General features: G+C 44.9%; 1 protein-coding gene across 1 annotated transcript in view; it reads left to right on the top strand.

Annotated features, from left to right (window-relative positions):
• Window positions 1-13379, top strand: part of MYOF (myoferlin) — a 148472-nt gene extending 135093 nt beyond the window's left edge. The window contains exons 46-53 of the mRNA XM_081823080.1: window positions 1055-1143; window positions 1234-1329; window positions 4773-4914; window positions 7395-7494; window positions 8618-8808; window positions 10657-10766; window positions 11134-11281; window positions 12821-13379. Coding sequence (XP_081679206.1) covers window positions 1055-1143; window positions 1234-1329; window positions 4773-4914; window positions 7395-7494; window positions 8618-8808; window positions 10657-10766; window positions 11134-11281; window positions 12821-12859 — 915 coding nt within the window. The 3' untranslated portion in view covers window positions 12860-13379. The remainder of the gene's footprint in view (window positions 1-1054; window positions 1144-1233; window positions 1330-4772; window positions 4915-7394; window positions 7495-8617; window positions 8809-10656; window positions 10767-11133; window positions 11282-12820) is intronic.
• Window positions 13380-14118: the final 739 nt, after the last annotated feature.

Here is a 14118-nt window from a genome sequence, read left to right on the forward strand (position 1 = left end):
GACTGGACAGACTGTGGCTGGGTCTTAGGAGACACCCAGATGCCTCATGTTCTGCATCATGCTTGATACATTACCTTGAGCCCTAGAGATTAGTTAGAGGAGAGTCAGGACCAGAGGAAAACTTATCCCTTTTCAAGAGTTCCAGTTAACTCATTTTGATCACCGTGCATAAGAAGCCAATCTAGTTTCCTTGGTAACCTTCTTAAAGACCAGTCTGAAGGTATAGTCTAAAAAACATCCAAAAACAGTTTGGGGAATTTAAGTTGGTTCATATGGCTGATGTGGTTTGTTAATGGCATTCCTAGCTTGTCTGGAAGAACATTCTAGTCAGATAGATGGCCCTGGTCTGTGGCAGGGGGAGACCTGACAGGACCTCCCCAAGATGGCACCACAAGTGTTCTTTGGGCTTTCACCTTTCCCCTTCCTGCAAGCCTCCTCCCAGGTGGTGGACACCAGCCAGCTGATGTCAGGGAGTCCTCAACTTTGGGGAACAGTACTGTTCTTGCTGTTGCTTGGGGTCTCTCCTTTGAAAGTGCCATGTTGTAAGTCTTTCTTTTATAAATTAAATACCATTTTACATTATTTTGATTTTTTATCTGGAGGTAAGTGGAGAAACCCTTGGGTGTCACAAAATCAGGACTGAGAACAAGTAGGCAACGTGATGAATAGAGTTCTAAGTGAAGGATCCAACTTTCAAGTCATTTGTAAGAGGGTACATGAGTGTGTGTGTGTGTGTGTGTGTGTGTGTGTGTGTGTGTGTTGGGGGTTGGGTTAGTGATGGGAAGCCCTCTTTTTATTAGCCAGGGGGTGCTCAGACTATGACAAAGGTGGGCATATGTAGCCATCAGAGACTCCTGGTGAGAGTGGGAAGTGGGTGGCCTAAATGACAGTGAAGACAGATGATTTATCTCGGTTTGCTCCTCTGCTCTACTTTTTTACTTTCCATATGGACTAGTAGATGGGCAGGCCTGAAGAAACAGTTTCACCTAGAAAATATGAAAGAAAGTTATAGTCTCTGCCACTTAATTTCTTTTTTCATTTTTGAACGATTTAGGGGAAACTTCAGATGTGGGTAGATGTTTTCCCTAAGAGTTTGGGGCCACCAGGCCCTCCTTTCAACATCACCCCCAGGAAAGCCAAAAAGTAAGTAGTCTTGAGACTCTACTATATCGGACTGGGGTCTTGGTGCAAGAGCAGAGAAAAAAGCCCACCTTCAAAATGTGCTCCTTTCAGATACTATCTGCGTGTGATCATCTGGAATACCAAGGACGTTCTCTTGGATGAGAAGAGCATCACAGGAGAGGAAATGAGTGACATCTATGTCAAAGGGTAAGGTTAGCATGCTCATTTGCCTTTGACAGACAAGGAATGAAAGGGACTCTCTCCTTCGTGAGTTACCATTATTCAAGGTGTCCTCTCTAGAATCCTTGGTAAGGGGAAGCTGTTTCATTCCATTCGTGCAGTCTGCTCAGGAAGCTCCAGCGAGACACACAGAGAGAGAACAGAAAGAGAAGAGAAATCTGTATGGATCTTGTTTATAAGCGGAGGTATTGAATGACTATTAGCACCGATAAATATTTCTACATTTCTCTTTTAAAGTGGGTTCAGTTTATTAGCAGCCTTGTTCTTTCTTTTTAGTCATGCAGTTCATTTTATTCCTTTTTGATACCTTGAGTAACTAGCCCTAGAAACACAAGGAAGGCTTTTTAAATTTCAGTTTCTGTATATTTTACTACCAGCAGCTAATGTCCATGGAAAAGAAACTTTAGCATATTTCCAAAAAAATCTTTGATTCCACCAACATTTATGGAATGCCTGCATCCAACATATTAAGTGTCATAGCCGTTAATCATCCTGTTACTTGTATCGTTCAATTCCAAATAATCCATGCTGGTGTTAGTTTCATGTTATATCCCGATCAGAGAGGTTGAGTACAGAATGGCATAGTGATTAAAGTGCCAGACTCTGGAGCCAAACTACCTGGGTTGAAATCCTGGTATTTTCTCTACCAGCTGGGCAAATTAGTGAGCTCGCGGTTTCCCATCTGCAAAATGCAGATAAAGATAGTACCTGCTGCTCTGGGATATTCAGAATATTGAGTTACTCAAAGCATTTAGGACAGTGCCTGGCAGAGAGTAAACACTATGCGTATTAGAGTTGTCCAGAGAGACAGAACTAGTGTGTGTGTGGTGGGGGTCGGGGGAGGGAGAAGGAGAGAGAGGAGTCTGTTAAAAGGAATTGGCGCACATGATTCTGGAGGCTGAGAAGTCCCGTGGTTCTGCCATCTGGAAGCTGGAGGCTCAGGAAAGCTGGTGGTGAACTGGAGGCTGACTCCTCCTTCCTCTGCTTTTTGTTCTCTTCAGGCCTTCAACAGATTGGATGAGGCCCACCCACACCGGGGCGGGCAGTCTACTTCACTGACTCTACCAGTCCAGGTTCTAATCTCATCCAGAAGCACCCTCACAGACACACCCAGAATAATGTGTCATCCGGGCACCCTGTGGCCAGTCATGCCAACACAGAGAATGAACTAGTTAGCTAGTAGGATTACTATTCCACATAGACCAAGTTTGGTTCTTTGATATGTAAAAGACAAGACTTGTTGAAATTTAATATATTCATAAAGTGATAACAGAGTTTCCCTTATGATCCCAAGTGGCCTTCAATCAAAACTTTGTTGAAGACATAATTACTATCATTTGGGTTCACTGTAAACGGGGAATGTTTCATCAAGTTCTTCATTATTCTTTCCCATTTCAGGATCTTATTACCATTCCCCAAGGAAAACTAATCCTAGCTAATTATATATATATATATATATATATGCAAATTTATTTGACTGTCATAAGCATTATTTTTTTTTTCAAATCAGAGAAACAAACGCAAGGAATACTGGACTGAGAGAAAACTCTAATCAAAGAATAAAAGCACAACCTAAAGTACCATGTCCTATTTGGAATTAAAATCTAAATACTATATGTGAAAAGATGAATTATGCATAAATAGTGTGCCTGGCACCATTGCATGCTAATATTAGGGTATTACTAACCCTAATACACATAGTGTTTACTGTCTGCCACAGGATAAGGGACAGCTAAGGCACTTCCCAGGTCGGATGCATACAAAGTTACACATATGTGTACACAAATGCATAGAGTCGTTGTTTAACTTGTTTTAAAATAAAAATGTGAAAAGATTCATATTTAGAATTCAATATGAAAAGATTCAGGAAAAAAAAGTGAAGAGCTTCAAGGGGTGAGTGGTCTGAGGAAGGAGGATGATGGCACTCTGGGCATCTTGTCAGGAGGTGAAGTCACCAAGGTCCTGGCCAAAGAGTGTGAACTCTCTTCCGCCAGTTAATTTAAAAGCTTAAAAGTGAATAAAGATGAACCTTTCAACTAATCTAGCTAGTCAGTTAATTAACTAGCAAAAAGGACAACTATTGTAGTTGATTGATATCAATACCACTACTAATAATAGGATCTAACGTTAGCATGTGACTTTCTAGTAGTCTCCATGGTCCCTTGAAGCAGAAGAACAGGACTGGACTTTGGAGTCAGACCAACTTCTTCATTAATACTTAATTCTGTCCGTTACTGGCTGTGTGACCTTGACCTTGGGGACGTTATTCTGTCTGGACCTCAGTTTCCTCATCTGTAAAATGGAGCTAGTTATGTAGTTGTTGGGAAGAATAAAACAAGGCATGCTGAGTACGTCAGATGATCGGTAACACAGTTAAGGATTTCGCCCTTTCCATTCTGGTCCTTCTAAGTCACCATCTTCCATGCTGTCCTCATGTTGACCATGGGAAGGGAGCACATGTTGTTAACCTCATTTACAGATGGGAGAGGAAGCCCAGAATGGTAAGTGGCAGAGTGAGTTCATAGCCAGGCCTGCCTCCTATCTGGGGGGTCCAGGTATGTCTTTTTTTTAAAACTCCACGGTCAATTGCAATGGGATTCTCATGGGCCATCAGTGTGGAGAACCATGCCCTCTGCCACTTTACCAGTCTAAAATCCAGCGTTCTCCTAGTCCCTAAACAGGCCCCTTCCCAATAGCAGGCAGATGTGACATCAGCTTCTTCCCCCCAACGTTCATTCATTCCTTCAATAGGCCTACTACCTGCCAGGCACAAGCCACAGAAAACTTTTCAAATGTCAAAAGTTAAGATGTTAAATTGTTTATGGAAATGAATTTTCGTTGATATGCACATGGAAATAACAGCTTACATCTCCCTTGCTAGTCTTATTAATGCGATCATAGTGAATTTAAGAATAATAAAAAAAAAAAAAGGAAGCCATAAGATGACTTGAGTCATGCCTGTTTTGTTTGCTTAAGTAAAATATGGAAGAGGAAATGCTAAAATTTTGAACTAACTCATATTCATTAAGCCTATCAGCAGTGATGACAGACACTGATGAGTTATAGTTAGGAAGACTAGCATCATAGCCAGCAAGCTTCAGCGTTCCCAAAATAGAAGATAAGTTGTTGATATTTTCCAGAAAATGTCACCTTATCCCCGCTAACTGAAGTCTAAAGGGTTTCCTGCTTTGGTTTTAGAGGAATTATATTTTATTTGGCTACAACCAGTGTTGGATGCAACAGAGTACCTCCCCTTCATAAATCACCCCCAGCTCTGTAGATAACTGGAACCTGCCCAAGAAAAGTGCATTAATTCTCCTGCCCTTCACTCCCCTAATCACTGCACAATTTTGCGGCTAGATTACTTGTCAATCACATGAAGCTAAAGTCTGTTTGCTTCTGCTTTTCAGCTGGATTCCTGGCAATGAAGAAAACAAACAGAAAACAGATGTCCATTACAGGTCCTTGGATGGTGAAGGGAATTTTAACTGGAGATTTGTTTTCCCATTTGACTACCTCCCAGCTGAACAACTCTGTATCATTGCTAAAAAAGTGAGTTCTGATCTATGCCCGTGGGAGGTGGGTGTCCTGGGTCTGCTTCGCCAGATAGAGGGAATGTAGGAGCTGCTCAGAGCCTCCGAGGTCATGAGTCTGGCTCCCTCTCGGTGCAGGTGGGGAACCTGAGACCCACAGAGGTGCAGATACTTGCCTAGGGCCACAAAGCTTAGACAGCTCTTTGTGCAATTCGGAAGGACCAGAAACACAATTGTCCTTCCCTAACATGTGGGCAGCAGGGTATAGGATTTAGTAAAGGGTAAACCTGAGGATCTTGTGTTCACATATGCAACCACCCAAGTATGTTTTTATGTCACAGGGAGACTGATTTCTTCCCATGATAAGCTCATTTCTTCCCATGTTTGACTCATTAACCAAACAGAGGCAAGATATTAAAGTAGGTGAAATTTCCCTTTTACCTTCTTTATTAAACCTTAGCATCTGCTTTACCTCCTTCAGAAGCACTTCCATGAAGGTTCAAGGCCCTCATGGTCTTAATTAGTAAGACTCTAGTTACAGAACTCAACTCAAATTGGCTTATATCAAAAAAGTGATTTATTAGTTCACATTACTGAAAAGTCCAGGTTTGGCTGGCTTAGGAATGTTGGATCCCAGGTTGAACTGCTGTCTTTAGGAATTGCTCTCACTTTCTCCACCCCTCTCTCTGTCCTCTCCTATGGACCTCATTCCCTGGTGAGGCAAAATGGCTGCCCACAGCCCCAGCCCACCTCCTGGCCTCCCAGCAATCTCAGCAGAAAGAGAACTAACCCCGGATGGTGCCAACCAGAGTTCTGGAATTGGGCCTCGGTGTCTCTGTGTGTTTGGGGTCACGTTCCCATCCCTGAACCAACCAACGTGGCCTGGGATGCAGTGCTCAGACTGGCCCAGCTCTGGAGTTAGGAACAGAGTCCGTTCTTCCCAACCTGCATGGACTGGAGAAGAGTCCCCAAGGAAAATCTGGATGCTTTTTCCCCAAAAAGGGGGCCTGAAATCTGGGCAGGCAATAATGAGAGGTGTCTTTTATAGATCCCCTGCCCCATTCCTGCTCTCCCACATTCTATAAACTTTTCCCAGCTCTGCCTGTTCACCTCCTCTCGCCACACCTGATCAAAATGCACCTGCCTCATGTCCCACCTAGCCAGACCCTACCCTCTGCTGGCCCTACTCAGTGCTGCTGGTGTAGGGAGCAATTTTCCGTGCCAAGTGAGATAAATGCCTTCAAAGGGCACTTTCTAGAGACACAGGCTCAACCTGATGTCAAATCAAGCACACGTCCAGATGGTGAGGCAGACCAGTGAGAAGGTGAGGGATTTAGAGTCAGGTAGGCCTTTCCTACCTACCCACATCTAGTGTTGGACCTCTCAGTGCCCTGCATGCCACCTGGAGCGTGACCCCACACAGGATAGTCAGTGAGGCCAGCCAACAGCAGAATGGGCTTCCTAGCCCCTCAGAGCCAGGGCCCCCGAGCCCTGCAAAGGGCAACACTTCTGGAATGTCATCTGAAAAACAAGAAACAGGGGCGCCTGGGTGGCTCAGTCAGTTAAGAGTCTGACTCCTGATTTTGGCTCAGGTCATGATCTCAGGGTTGTGAGATCGAGCCCCAAGTTGGTTGCCTGGGCATGGAGCCTGCTTAAGATTCTCTCTCTCCCTCTCCCCGCTCCAAGAAAAGGAAAAAGGGAAAGAAAAACAAGAAACAACCCAACCATCTTCCTTTGAATTCATGAAACACTGGGGGAATCCCATTCTGCTGGGGCCCGAGGCATGTAGGTGTAATTAGGCTGTGGAGGTGTTATTATGTTTGGCTAATATTGTTCGGGCAGAGGCAGAGACCAGAGGTGAGAACGTGGAGGACCCTTACCCAATCCTCCCTCCACCTAACTTTAGAATGAGGAATCTGGGTTGACCAAAGCATGTAAAACACAGCAATATTTTTAAAAGCCAAAAATGTCAGGACATTTTAAATCTGCGCTGATAAAACATGAAAGCTGAACCCCAGTCTCCTCACCCCCATGTGAGAAAAGTATGCTCAGACATCCATGTTGGGGGGTAGAAGGTCACTGAGCAAATGTGACACCCCAGCAGGTGTTAGCGTGGGCTGGCCTAGAACAGCCTGGCTTTGGGAGGTTAATCTGAGCAGGCCATAGTGGTCTGGGGTGGGGGAGGGGGCAGATACAATCACTCCCCAAACCCCAGGAGTGGAAGCAGGGAGTCATACCGATAGGAACATGGCAGGCGGGAAACCTTCTGTTTGGGAATTGCCTGGGACAACCTTTTTGTCACCTAGCTGGTGGCCCTGAGATTTCCCATACCATGGGGTAGAGGACTGAGGGCAAGGGGGGAGAGGGTAGTAGAGGTGGGTTGCCGAGGAGAACAAAGGCCCCGTGCCCTGATGCTGGGGTTTCAGTGGACCCGAGGGGAAGGTTTCAGAGTCCAGTAGTCCCTGTCATTTGGTTTTTCTGTTTCTCTTGTCATTTTAGGAGCATTTCTGGAGTATTGACCAAACTGAATTTCGGATCCCACCCAGACTCATCATTCAGATATGGGATAATGACAAGTTTTCTCTGGATGACTATTTGGGTAGGGCTTACATTTGGATACTTTTCTCTAAGAAATTTTACTTGGAATTAGTGAAATCAGTTAAAATCCGGAATCAATGATTTAAATCTCCGGTACCGTGGATAATTAAGGGTTGGGGCACACTCACTGCCTGGATGTCCTCTGGGCAGTGTGGCCTACCTGCTTGCTGTCTCAAGCCCTCTGAAAATTTCGCACAGTGAACATCACCCTTTTCTGCAGGCCCCACCCACCTTCAAGGGCCCCCAAGGAGGCTCTTGCACCAGCTCCTGTCTTGCCATGACCACTCTGTTTCCACAAGGGAATGCCTCAGCCCTGTCTCCACATCCAGACTACCCACTTTGTCTCCTCAGCACATTGGAATTGGCTCCCTCCTCCTCTGAGCTGCTCTCAATCCCTTAATGTCACCAGCCCTTGTTCTTTCCCCGGGTCCATCCTCCTCTGTGGTTGAAGGCACTTGTTAAACAGCCCCCACCTTGGGCCCTTCCCTTTCTTGGTACACATGCCCCATCACCACCACAATAGCATAATACTCTTCTGAATTCCCCTCTCCCAGGCCCTGGGTCTGCCTCATTGGGCTGCTCTGTTTTCCTTCCCACTCTTTATATGCAGACCTTTGCCTTCCCTGGGGTTCTTTGGCTCTTCCCCAAACCCCCTCATCAATTTACCAACCCCCTCCTAAGTTGAAGGTAAAAAGCTTCAATGTTCACCTTTCGCAAGATACGACTCCTAAACAAGCACACGTAGCCTGCGCGCTCACAGTGCTTCTGTTCAGGGTAGCTTGAGACCACTATGAGCACATTCCAAATCTGCGTTTAGTGGACATCTAGTCTATAGATGTTTAATTCTTTTGAGCTTGTAGAAGAGCTCTGTTTATGTTTGTATCTTTGAGAAATAAACCGTGTCACCCTCTGTGAGATGCAGAGCAGTGGACAGACATTTCTTCTACCACTTTCCATCCTATCTGGAAGGAATTTTAAATGTCTACCAGGATCCCTTTCTCTAACTTACCCATCACCTGCTCAAAATCACTGTCTGCCTCTCCTCTGACAAGAACATTCTGTTCACTTGTGAACAACGGCTGATCCATTGAAGCTTATTTGGGTCTAATTGTTTCCTTGGCTAGGTTTCCTGGAACTTGACTTGCATCGCACCATCATTCCAGCAAAATCATCAGAGAAATGCAGTTTGGACATGATTCCAGACCTCAAAGCCATGAACCCCCTTAAAGCAAAAACTGCCTCATTGTTTGAGCAGAAGTCCATGAAAGGCTGGTGGCCGTGCTATGCAGATAAAGATGGCTCCCGTGTGATGGCTGTATGACTATTTCCCAGTTCGGGGTCATTCATTCCTTTTGTCATTTAGGCTCTGCCCTCTCTCAGTTGATGCCAGATAAGATAAGGAAGTGTTAAACTGGTGAGACCTTAAGTTACAGGAATGGTTTGTACTGGGATCACAAGAGAAGGTGGCAGATGCCGTGAGCATATGTTTGGGGTTGTGTGGAAGGTGGAGGGATTGGAATGGTAGAAAAGCTAGGACCCTGGGTGGCTACACTATTTCCTGAGGACCCTCCTTCACCGGGAAGGCTAAGTTATTCTGAGCTTTCAGTACAATTCAGTACAGAAAAAGGAACCTCAAATTCAAACTCTTTTTGTTTAAAAAAAATAAATTTAAAACGGTGGAGGAAGCAGGGAGCCCTGACCGCCACTGGACACAAAGGCCGAAACTTATAAGCAAGTCTGGAGAACTCCCAGGTAGACTGTGACAGAGAAGCAGAAGTCCAGGTTGCCATGCATGTCACAGAAGACTACCTCATTCATCATGTAGTATTGCTATTAAGAACAGCTAACATCCTAGATCATTGATTAGGAGATAGGCAACATGCTAAGTGCCTCACATTTTTTAAAACAATTTTGAGGTATAATTTACATAAAATAAACTGCACCTATTTATAGTGCACAATTGCATGAGTTTTGACTGATAGAGACACTCCTGAGACCACCACCAGAATCAAGATCCAGAACATTCCCATTGCTCCAGAAGTTTCCTTGTGCCCTGTGCAGTCTACTATTCCCTCCACTCCTGGCCCAGGAAACCACGTATCTGTTGTCTACCACTAAAGAGTGGTTTACAGATAATCTCACTTAGTTCTACTGACAATTCCAGAGAGTAGACATTATCTCCATTTTGTAGATTCAGGAAACAGGCTGGGATATAACATTCTATGTTAACTATGCTTCAGTTAAAATTTTTTTAAATTTTATTTTAAAAATACTACTACTGAACTAGGTAAAATAAAAAACAACCCCCAAAATAGACTGGGAGAGATGCAGCGACTTGCCATAGTCAGACCCTCATTTTGTCTGACTCGTCCGTACAGGAGTCAGCCGGCTCCACCGCGGAGCCAGTTGTCAGGGTTGGGGTCCTCAGACTGTTGGTGACCTAGCGGACATTCCAGGGTCCTAGAAAGCCCGTGACAAGCCTGGCCATAAAAGTGGGCAACTTTCTAGACCTCTTTTGGCCTCAGCATCCTCAAGTGCACATGAGGGTCATCACAGTACCTGCTTTATAGGGTTGCTGTGAGCATCACACGGGGTTATCCACGTAGAAGCCTTAAACGGTGTCCAGGGCATCACTTAGGAACCTGTATGAACACAGACGTAGCATTCATTTGCTCGTTCATTCGTATATTCAGCTAGTGTACACTGAGTACCCATGGAGTGCCCTCCCTGCTCCGTACGGTGGGGCGAGCATGGTTAAGCAGGAAGCATGGAGGCTCCCTTGGAGCCCACAGTTAATGCTCAGTAAGTGTTCCATATTGTTATTAGCAGTATTTAGGTTAATCTGGTCCAAATAAAGTTACAAAGGACAGTGTGTGAGAAGGCAAGGAGATGGATATGAGAAAGTTAGAGGATGGGGCACAGAGAATGAAAAGCAGGGAGCAGGGAGAGGGAAAGCTATTTGTCCTCTCAGTTTCCCACAATGGGTCGGTTCAGAAACACATGGAAGAGGAAATGCGATGAAATCTCTTGAGGAAAATTTAAGGCAATCTCAGGATTGTTTTACAAGAATAAAAATCATTGCTCAGGGAATACTCCTTGGGTTGAAATGAAAATATTTGTGAAACGTGATGTCATGTGTTTAACCTGTTCTGCTTTACTGAAGGGGAAAGTGGAGATGACATTGGAAATCCTCAATGAGAACGAGGCAGACGAGAGGCCAGCCGGGAAGGGACGAGATGAACCCAACATGAACCCCAAGCTGGACCCACCGAAGTGAGAGGCCCTCTTTGTTCTCCCCAAACACCTGCAGTCTGAAAGCCCCACTTCCAATATGCTTAGTGGAATGGATTCAGTGTTGTCTTAATTTTGCACTTAATAGGGGTGGGGGATGGAGAGCTTGGTGATCCAGCTTCATTTTAACCTTTCTCCTTTCCCATAAAACCAAAGTCCAGAGTGTCCTCAGTATCTTAGGGGGCCATAAAATGTTAAAGACTCTTTCTCAGCCAACTAAGGGGAATAATATCTTTTCTTGACTTTATCAATGTTATTAACTGTTCTTTAAACTGTGTTAGGTTCTGAGGTGAAGTATCTGTCCTACCCGAGTTGGGTAGGTAAAACCATTTCTTTGCAATTTTTGCAGCCGACCAGAAACCTCCTTCCTCTGGTTCACCAACCCGTGTAAGACCATGAAGTTCATCGTGTGGCGCCGATTTAAGTGGGTCATCATCGGCCTGCTATTCCTGCTGATCCTGCTGCTCTTCGTGGCCGTGCTCCTGTACTCCTTACCGGTAGGAGTCCTTGGCCTCGTGTCTTGGCTTTTTGTGTGTGATTTATGGTCAGTCACCCAAGTTGGTTCTTGCTTTGACCTATTTAGCAGTTGCGGTGTTGCAACCCTTCAGCCTGTGGGAAATTTAAAGTGATGTGTGTTGTGATGAGAACGACATTCTTAGGGTGTCACAAATTATAGGCAGAACTTCCTGGTTTGAAAAAAATTTTGGTTTCAGGAATTCTAGGAGAAACCCCTCAGACCTTTAGCAATGTGGGTCAGGATAATAGCCAGCATATCTGACTGATCTTCCTACCTTCACACTTTCTTGTCCCAAACCATCCTGCAAGCTAACTCCTTCTCCTCGCATCCACAGATCCCCAAATCTGGGCTCAGTATAGGTCCACATTAACCCTGAACTTCACCCAAACTAGCTAGTGCCCACAGCTCCCCCACAGGTATTGCCCTTACCTGCCAGGAAGCCTTTGCCAATGCTGTTCCCTTGCCCATGTTGTGTCTATCAAAACTTTACTTGTTCTTTAAGGCCTGCATCACATAACCTCTCCCTTAAATTTTCCTCAATCACCTTAGTCATAAATGCGAGTCTAGATGGGAGGTTTGCCTGTGTGCCCAGAAGTCGTACCTTCATTCTTTCATTCGAGGGATTTATTGAGCATCTACTACGGGCTAGGAATCAGGGTGTTGAGATGACCAAGGCTTGATTCCTTACCCACGAACAGTTCATGGCCTGGGGACAAGCAGACATATGAATAAGTAAATTATTATGAAAGACAAGCTTTTATAGAGATAGGAACAGATGAGCATAGGATCCTATGGCTGAGGATGGTTTCACCAAGGAGGTAAAGCCCATTTTGCCAAGTGGAGAAGGGACAGTCCAGGCATTTAAAGTCTCTTCCTTCGACTCGTACTGGAAATAATACAGATGTTTTTGTGGAGGGTAACATAGTCACAACCACAACAGCAGAGATGTAAGGTCTCTATTTGTCCCTAGTGTCATACTTCGTTTGTTAATGCACACGTACACTGGTTTCTACTTGCCAGTAGTCCGATCTGTCTTGACCATTTAAAAAACAGTAATTTCGGGCGCCTGGGTGGCTCAGTCATTAAGCGGCTGCCTTCGGCTCAGGTCATGATCCCAGGGTCCTGGGATCGAGCCCCGCATCGGGCTCCCTGCTCCGCGGGAAGCCTGCTTCTCCCTCTCCCACTCCCCCTGCTTGTGTCCCCTCTCTCGCTGTGTCTCTGTCAAATAAATAAATAAAATCTTTAAAAAAAAAAACAGTAATTTCTTCTTACTGACTTAGATTCTATTGATTTAAACCAGTGGTTCTCAACTGATGGCAGTTTTGCTCTCGGTAGGATGGTTGGCACCCCTGGGGGTTGCCGCGGACACGGGGCAGGTAGAGGCCAGGAAGGCTGCACACACCGCAGGGCACGGGCCAGTCCCTGATGACAGAGAATCACGTGGTTCTAAATGGCAGTAGTGCCAAGGCTGAGAAACCCTAACTCATTTATTTTTTTTAACATTCTGCTTTCTTTTTAGAATTACTTGTCAATGAAGATTGTGAGGCCAAATGCATAGTGGAAGCAAAAGCTTCTTTTCAAGTCATCCGGCAATGAGGGAATCCTGTCTCCGTTTATAGACCGAAATCAAGAGTGATTTTGTTTGCATCTGACACTGATCCGAGCGGCTTGTTAGGTTACTTCACCGAGGCCCGGAGCTCCCAGAGGTCTAGGTCCTGAAAAGTCAGGCCAACAAGCAACATTTTTATTTTGTTACCTTTTGAAGTATTAAGTTTTAACCATGTTTTTCGGGACATTTTTCCAGGTGGCTGGTTCCATTTAAAAAGCATCTTTTTTATGAGTCTTTAATTTTATAATTCAATTTTTAGAAATTGCTGAAATCAAACTAGACTATTTCTGCAGCTTAACTTCATATACTTATTTGTGATCAAAAAGGACTGTGCATTATAAAATAGAATAGTGAGAGTCATTCTTATTTATGCCTGCAACCACTTTTACGGCATTTTATACGGATGAGTGTCATAAGACTCTCTTCAATCTCTGTGATGAACCCAAATAAAAACATTTCACCTCTGACACACAGCTGTCCGTTGTAGCTGTGCGCTGAGCTGGGAAGGAGGCAGTTCCTAGTCCTCTGGGTCTCCGTGGATGGAATGGCACACCATACCACTCAGCCATAAACCTTTCACGCGTGTGCTGCCAGATCTTAGCCAGTGGGCCACACTGAGGCTAACATAATAAACAATAAGAGCTAATGCTTATCAAAAGTACTTATTCTTGGGGCGCCTGGGTGGCTCAGTCGTTAAGCGTCTGCCTCCGGCCCAGGTCATGGTCCCAGGGTCCTGGGATCGAGCCCCACATCGGGCTCCCTGCTCCGCGGGAAGCCTGCTTCTCCCTCTCCCACTCCCCCTGCTCGTGTTCCCTCTCTCGCTGTCTCTCTCTCTGTTGAAAAATAAATAAAATCTTAAAAAAAAAAAAAAGTACTTATTCTTTGTACAGCACTGTTTCAAATGCTTTATGTGTATAACTCATTTAATCCTCAAGATAATCCTATAAAGAAAGGTAGGTAACATCAACCCCATTTTACAGTTGAAGAAGTGGAGGCACAAAGGTGAAGTAACTTGCAAAAGGCCACACAACCAATAAATGGTAGAGCTGGAATTTGCACCCAGGCAGTCTGGGTTCTTCCTTCTTAACTTCTCTTGACCACCACGCTATTCCACCAGTGGGAAGACTGTCATGAGGGGCATGGAGCTGACGGTCAAGTAGGGAATGACAGTAGCAACCAGTATGGCCAACACCAAACAGCGTGCCTTC

The sequence above is a fragment of the Leptonychotes weddellii genome, chromosome 6 (assembly GCF_054177405.1).
Source record: "Leptonychotes weddellii isolate Sample4059 chromosome 6, ASM5417740v2, whole genome shotgun sequence".
Lineage (NCBI taxonomy): Eukaryota > Metazoa > Chordata > Mammalia > Carnivora > Phocidae > Leptonychotes > Leptonychotes weddellii.